This window comes from Cyprinus carpio, chromosome B19, assembly GCF_018340385.1.
Source record: "Cyprinus carpio isolate SPL01 chromosome B19, ASM1834038v1, whole genome shotgun sequence".
NCBI lineage: Eukaryota > Metazoa > Chordata > Actinopteri > Cypriniformes > Cyprinidae > Cyprinus > Cyprinus carpio.
This window is the reverse complement of record NC_056615.1, coordinates 5,311,344-5,319,234: the sequence shown is the minus strand read 5'-3', so window position 1 is coordinate 5,319,234 and position 7,891 is coordinate 5,311,344. Positions and strand designations below refer to the sequence as shown.

Sequence of the window (7,891 nt, the reverse complement as noted above, 5' to 3'; positions counted from 1 at the left end):
TTTTCTGTTTTGTTTTTCTGCTGTCTTTGTGATTTTTTGTTTGGGGGAGATTGGTTTGGATTGATTTTGGGTTTTTGTTTTGGTTTTGTTTTTTGATTATTATTATTATTGTTGTTTTTTATGTTTTTTTTCTAGTTTTTTATGTATTTTTTGTTTGTTCGTTTTGCTGTGGTTTGATTTTGTTTTCTTCTGTTTTGTTTGTTTGGTTTTGTGATTTTGTTTTTGTTTGGGGGAGGTTGTTTTGGATTGGTTTTGTCTTTTTGTTTATTTTTATTTTGTTTTGTTGTTTTTTGTTTGTTTTTTATGTGGTTTGATTTTGTTCTCTTCTGTTTTGTCTTGTGTTTTTGTTTGGTTTTGTGATTTTTTGGGGGGGTTTTTTTTGGATTGGTTTTATGTTTTTTTGTTTTTATTATTTTGTTTTTTTTTGTGTGGTTTGTTGTTTTTTTGTGTTTATGTGATTTTAATTTTGTTCTCTTCCATTTTGTCTTGTGTTTTTGTTTTGTTCTTTTGGTTTTGTTTGTTTGGTTTTGTGATTTTGTTTTTGTTTGGGGGAGGTTGTGTTGGATTGGTTTTGTCTTTTTGTTTATTTTTATTTTGTTTTGTTGTTTTTTGGTTTGTTTTTTATGTGGTTTGATTTTGTTCTCTTCTGTTTTGTCTTGTGTTTTTGTTTGGTTTTGTGATTTTTTTGGGGGGGTTTTTTTGGATTGGTTTTATGTTTTTTTGTTTTTATTATTTTGTTTTTTTTGTGTTTATGTGATTTGATTTTGTTCTCTTCCATTTTGTCTTGTGTTTTTGTTTTGTTCTTTTGGTTTTGTTTTTTTGGTTTTGTGATTTTTTTTTTTGGAGTGGAGGTTTGGTTTTGTCATTTTTGTTTGGGGAAGGTTGTTTTGGATTGGTTTTATGTTTTGTTTTTATTATTTTTTTTTCTTGCGTGGTTGTGGTTTGTGTTTTTTGTGGTTTGATTTTGTTCTCTTCTGTTTTGTCTTGTGTTCTTGTTTGGTTTTGTGATTTTTTGGGGGGGGGTTTTTTTTGGTTGGTGTGTGTTTTTTGTTGTTTGGGGAAGGTTGTTTTGGATTGGTTTTATGTTTTGTTTTTATTATTTTTTTTTGCGTGGTTTGTTGTTGTTTTTTTGTGGTTTGATTTTGTTCTCTTCTGTTTTGTCTTGTGTTTTTGTTTGGTTTTGTGATTTTTTGGGGGGGGGTTTTGGAGTGGGGGTTTGGTTTTGTGATTTTTTTTGTTGTTTGGGGAAGGTTGTTTTGGATTGGTTTTATGTTTTGTTTTTATTATTTTGTTTTTTTGTGTGGTTTGTTGTTTTTTGTGTTTATGTGATTTGATTTTGTTCTCTTCCGTTTTGTCTTGTGTTTTTTTTTTTTTTTTTTTTTTTTTTTTTTTGTGTGTGTGGTTTTTTTTTGGAGTGGGGGTTTGGTTTTGTGTTTTTTGTCTAGTTTGGTTTTAATTAGTTTTTGGATTTGTAATTGTTTTTTGTTTTTGTTTTTTGTGGATAGACTACATTCAGTGCTTCAAAGGAAAATCGTATCATTGAGTATTATGTTTGCAACATTTATATAAGCAAATATTTGAAAGATATTCAGTTTTATGTGTAGCTTTAGTTACATTTTTCATATTTACTTTCCACTAACTGTTATACAAAAATGACTGGTTGGTTCACTTTACAAATCAGTAAGAGGGTGCAGTCCAAGTCTGTGTTTTGTTAGTGCTTTTGTAATAAGGGTAGAGTGGATAGATTTCATCGTGATCAGAAAAGAAGTCAAACATCTGACTTTGTGAGATTAGCGGGAGTGGGAACTGGGTCCGACTGAACCTGTATAAAAAAGGAAGCACTACTGTAGATACTACGTAAAATGTGAAATATCACCCACAAGTAAAACATTAGCAGATGATTGGAGGCTAACAGCAAAATGTCTTGCACAAATATCTATAAAATATGAATGTTTTATTACTGAAATATTGCAGAATCTAGAATTCATGAATTTTTGTGCTTTTTGAAGCAGAAATATAGAATCTGTGTGTGTGTGTGTGTGTGTGTGTGTGTGTGTGTGTGTGTGTAAAGACTCTCACCTCTGTCCATTGTTTTTACATATACATGAACAAATATTCTGCTCTGTGTCATTCACACAAAATGCCAAACACAGTAATTACACACATTTTGTTTTCTTGCTTTCTTGAAACCAAATGCATTAATCATGATAAAAAAAAATCACGAAAAAAGACTTGTATGTGTAACATATGAGTGCTGCTGCGCTCACGGTGTTTGTTATGATCCTCTGGTAACTGTTGCAGGAGGATTTGTTTACACTCTATCATGGAAGTCATGGTTACCGTCTGCCTTCTCGACTCCTGATGGTTTCCATGGCAGCTGTTAAAACTGATCACTGCTCTTTTGTTATTTCATCTTACCACAGTTGCTTTGATGGCACGCACCAACACTGGCCATACCCCAAACTAGTGTGCTTCACAGTTATATTACAGTAAACCTAGTTTTTGGTTAATCTGGTGGTTTATATACAAACATTAAGATATTTTCATTAGTCAGAGAAACAGAATCTTCTGTTTTTCTTAGTTCTTGTATGTCTTATGAAAACACTTTTTCTCTAATTTAAGGTGTAATGCGACACAAGCATTTATTTTACAGTCTTTAATAATCAGCTGATTGTAAATTATCTCACATTTTGGATGGCTACTTACCAAATAAATACTGTATATAAATGCATATGAATTGTTGGAAATTATTTTAGACAAGGAAGATTTTTTTATTATTATTTTGTTTTTGTTTAGTTTTGTGCTTCAGATGAAATTCTGAATATTATAGATGTTATAAGATATTTAGGTTTTTTGTTTTAGTCTTTTATCACCTTGTACACTAGCTTGCGCATTATTACATATTATTTTTTATATTTTTTCATTATAACACTTGTTATATGACTACTTACCAACTGAATAAACATGTGGGTATGAAATAATAATTTGATTTGAAATTGTTATTTGAAAAGAAGACAGAAGAGACGTGAAGCACTGCATTGCAACAAAATGTTCATTTTAATAGGATCAAACCATTTTCTTCCAATACTTGCCATCTCTGATGGAAATGCTTATCAAATGTTTATTATGTAATGCAAAAGCATATTGCAGTGCATTATGGGATTGCTTAAAGTTGTCTGCAATTTGAGGCATGCTTTTTGTCAGTTGATCAGCTACGGTGCAAAACAAGCTGTCTGTAACAGAATATAATGAAGTAATTTCTTTACATTATTGTTTTTTGCACTTTGTTTTCGTTTTGTTGTGCTTTGTGTTTTTTGTTGTTTTGTCGTTGTGTTGTTTTTTAATTTAGATTTTTTGTTTGTTTTTTGTTGTTTTATCTTTTTTTGTTTTTTGTTATGTTTTTTTTCAATTTGCCATTTTTGTTTGTTTTGTCATTTTTTTGTCGTGTTGTATTTTTCATTTTTTGTCATTTTTGTTTTGTCATGTTTTTTGTTTTCTTGTCTTGTGGTGTTTTTTATTTAGTTTTGTCAGTTTTGCTTGTTTTGTCATGCTATTGTTTTTTTTATGTTTTTTGTTGTGTTGTTTTTTATTTTGTTTTGTCATTTTTGTTTTGACTTTTTTTTAATTTGTTGTTTTTCATTTTGATTTGACTTTTTTACCTTTGTCATGTTTTTTGTTGTTGTTTTTCATTTTGTTTTGTCATTTATGTTTGTTTTCTCATGTTTTTTGTCATGTTTTTTGTCATGTGGTGTTTTATTTTTGTTTTGTCATTTATGTTTGTTTTCTCATTTTTTTGTCATGTTTTTTGTCATGTGGTGTTTTATATTTTGTTTTGTCATTTTTGTTTGTTTTGTCATTTTTTTGTCATGTGTTCTTCATTTTGTTTTGTCTTGTTTGCTTGTTTTGTCATGTGTTGTTTTTCATTTAGTTTTTTCATTTTTGTTTGTTTTGTCATGTGTTTTTCATTTTGTTTTGTCATTTTTGCTTGTGTTGTGTTTTTGTTTTGCCATGTTTTTGTTGTGTTTTGGTTTTTTGTTGTGTTTTTCATTGTCTTTTGTTTTGTCATTTTTGTTTGTAATGTTTTTTGTCTTGTTTTGATTGTTTTGTTTGGTTTGAAAGACTGTGAAGAGGAAACAATTTTTTGAGAAGAGTCGTTTCAGTGCTTCAAATGAAAATTTAACCACTCAGTATTACAATGTTTGCATAGTCTGCATAAGCAGTTTTTTTGTTTTATGTTGTCTGTAATTTGATGCATGCTTTGCATCATTAGTGCAACTGTGGTGCAAAACAAGCTGTCTGGCAGCTCCTGGGCAGTAGGGGTGTTTAGGAAACATGTTGGGAAACAGTCTTTATTTTTTCCAGTGGTTTGGTGTTGCTAGTGGGGTAAACGTACATATTTCACCTTTAATGATGTAAGCGACCGTGACCCTGTGCACATCATCGCTCACACTCATTGAGCTGTGCTGTTGTGTGGAGTGTCGAGTGGTTTATTACTCTATCGCAGGGGCTGATCGCTGTGGCCCGGCGGCGCTGAGAGCGCTCTTTCATCTCTTTAGGACGTGCTGCTGTAATAAGCTCTCAGAGTGGCCTTTTATCAGATGCCGTGGATCAGGCCGGCGCTCAGATCTGCTTTGAGTGTAACACGGAGCCAAACAAAGAGGAGAAAACAGTGTTTATCTCGGCTCACTGCTTGCACTCCCACCTGACTCCATTTCTTTTGGGCAAGAAAAGATTTGTTAGTGTTTTGTACTCTCTGTTTTCTTTGGTTTGTTCTTTACACCCAGCTGTTTTCTATACTCATCCTTTTGAGACTGCAGCTTGAAAGACACGCCACAGTAATCTCACTGAGTCTTGCATTCGATTTTTAAACTCTGCTAGGTTTCAGTGCGAATATACACTATTGGACAAAACTATTGGATTTTTTAAAAATGTTCTCTTATGCTCACCAAGGCTGCATTTGTTAGGTCAAAAATATAGTAAATATGTGAAATATTACAATTTTCTGTTTGAATATAGTTTAAATAGTAATTTATTTGAAGCAAAGCTGAAGCAAACCTCTATTGTAACATTATAAACTATTGGTTGACTGTTACACTAACTTTATATGACAGCATTAAAGATTATGTTCATGTCTGCATTCAAGTGCTGTCAAAACAAAAGTCCTGTCACTGTCAGAAAGAGATGCTTCCAACACTTTTTGGCTGAACAAAAAATATGTATATCGGTCTTGGTGATATATTGACTGACCTTTTATTATAAACATTTCTTTACTGTCATATTTGATCAATTTAAAATGCCCTTGCTGAATGAAAGTATTTTATTTTTTTTTTTTATAAAATCTTACTGCCCCCATACTAAGTGTCTATATGTTTTTGCCAAGTAGGGCCACTTCCTGCATCAAAATCTGTTGTTGAGTGCAGAAAAACATTTCCTTCTAAAAAATCTAGTCATAACTTTGGTCCCTATCCCTAAACTCAACACCATCCCTAAGCCTGTCTCTAATCCTGACTCCTAACCGTCTCCGAATTCAGTTCAGAACACAAAAATCTGATTCTTAATTGGATTATTGTTAGAGTAACAAATCCTATTATTTACTCATGTTAATGTAAACATACACCATCATACTTTCAGACTGTTTACTTAAATGTATGATTCACTGCATAAAAAGTCCTTTAGTACACCCCAAAAAGCCAAATCTGAAATGAATAATTGGTGTGTTGTGGAGCGCTGTATTCTGGGAAATCTAAAAGTAAAATGCACAGCTTGAATAATTTATTTGTTTATTACGAAACCGCAGTGGTGGAAAAGCTTTATGCAGGTGGAATTAGTTTTACCCGGTCAAATAGTGTGTGTACACACACCAAAATCCCTCTTTCACTCTGCGTCTGGAAAAAAAAAACTGCTGTGCGGTTCTGCGTGAAGTTGCTGATGCACCAAATATGGCCGAACAAAGGAAGTTATTCTTCTTTATTCTTCCTAAAAATGTGAGCCTTTCTCCGTGCTTGAATAGGGTTACACAGAGGTTTCTGCACTTGAGGAGGCAGCTAAAGCAATCATTCACCCAACACTGAAGACTATTTACTTGCCTCCATGTAATTCCAAACTGTATGACTTTCTTTCTCCAGTGGAACACAAAAGGTGAAGTTTTGAAGAATAATTGTGGTTAACAGTTAACTTTTATGCTGTTTTTAAGCTTGAATGCTTCAGTCTCTATTCATGGTAATTGAATAGGAAAGAGTGAGCAGCACATTCTTCTAAATTTCTCCTTTTGTTGTCCATGGTAGGAAGATGTGAGTAAATGATGACTGTGATGGTTTACAGTTGGACGTGTAATCTTGTACTCAAGTGTGAGAAACAAAGCGTGGAGGAGAGCATGAGACCCAAAGGCGGAGCAGATGGAGCCGGCCTGTGGGAACACTGTAACTGTCAGGCCTCAATGTTACGCCTGTCCTTTCCCAACTAATGACTGATAATATGAAAAGCCTCATCCTCTTTTTATAGAGACCAAACCAATACCTCTTCAGCCACCCTCACTATTGTGAGAAATTATGTAGAAATTAGACTGTGGTGCTTTTATAGAGAACCTAAGCAAAATTCATAAATCCTAAGTATTAAAACTTGCAATCAAGTAAAAAATGTCACTCATCCTACACATTTGCCTGTTTTGAGTGATTTTGAGCTGCCTCTCGCTTTATCATGTCTCCAGACTTTAACACACTGTCTCTCTCTCTCACTTCCTGTCCCTCCAGTATTAAGATGGTGTTGATGTGGACCAGTGGAGACACTTTCAAGACCGGCTACTTCCTGTTGACTCAGGCTCCGGTGCAGTTCTGGATCTGCGGCCTGCTTCAGGTGTGCGTGGACTTGGCCATTCTCTTCCAAGTGTACTACTTCAGCCGCTACCCACAGAAACCCGTCTCACACACCACACACACCACCAGCGCCAAGGCCCTATGAAACACCCTTGCTTCACAGAATCTGCTCAAATCTATTGCAGTGCATACATACAGCATCTTTATACAGTGTCCCCAAAACGTATTTGGATAAGTGATACACTTAAGCCACATCTAAATATGCCTGAATGTCATTGTATTAGATACACAACATCAAACTATGATGTTAGGTCTTTTATTACAATTAACTTCACTTTTTTGTTATTTTTCTTGAAATTAATGCCATGTTTTTTTTTGTTGTTGTTGTTTTGTTGTTGTTTTTTCATGTAATGAAATGACATGCATACATTAAGTGTTGCTTAAAGGAATCGTTAACCCAAAAATGTAAATTTCCTGAAAAAATTTACTCGCCCTCAAACCATCCAAGATGTAGATGAGTTTGTTTCTTCATCAGATTTGGAGAAAAATTTAGCATTACATCACTTGCTTAACAATGGATCCTCTGCAGTGAATGGGTGCCGTCAGAATGCGTCACCCATGATGATTTTTCTTACAAACAGTTCTTTGCTTCGCAAGACATTAATTGATGGACTGGAGTGGTGTGGATTACTTGTAGATTATTGTGATGTTTTTATCAGCTGTTTGGACTCTCATTCTGACGGCACCCATTCACTGCAGAGCATCCTTTGCTGCGCAAGTGATGTAATGCTACATTTCTCCAAATATGTTCTGATGAACAAACAAACTCATTTTTCATTGTTAGGTGAACTATTTCATGAAGTTTTCTGATTTTTGGTGCCACTGTATAAATATACATTGAACCAAACTTTACATGCAATATCATAAAGATATGCAGATATATTTACACATTTACATGCACACACAAACCAGCCCAAGGTAATCACCATGCTTTTGAAAACTTTTGCCTTACAGACTTTTAGAATGAACTGAAATGTATCTGACGTCAGATGGATGAATGTACAAAGCTTTTGTTATAA

General features: G+C 33.6%; 1 protein-coding gene across 2 annotated transcripts in view; it reads left to right on the top strand.

Moving 5' to 3' along the window:
- The window catches only part of LOC109085014 (solute carrier family 66 member 2-like), a 37,535-nt gene extending 29,644 nt beyond the window's left edge, over positions 1 to 7,891 (top strand). For both annotated transcript variants that reach the window (XM_042745287.1, XM_019099656.2), the window contains one exon: positions 6,750 to 7,891. In XM_042745287.1, the coding sequence (XP_042601221.1) occupies positions 6,750 to 6,957 (208 nt within the window). In that variant the 3' untranslated portion in view covers positions 6,958 to 7,891. The remainder of the gene's footprint in view (positions 1 to 6,749) is intronic.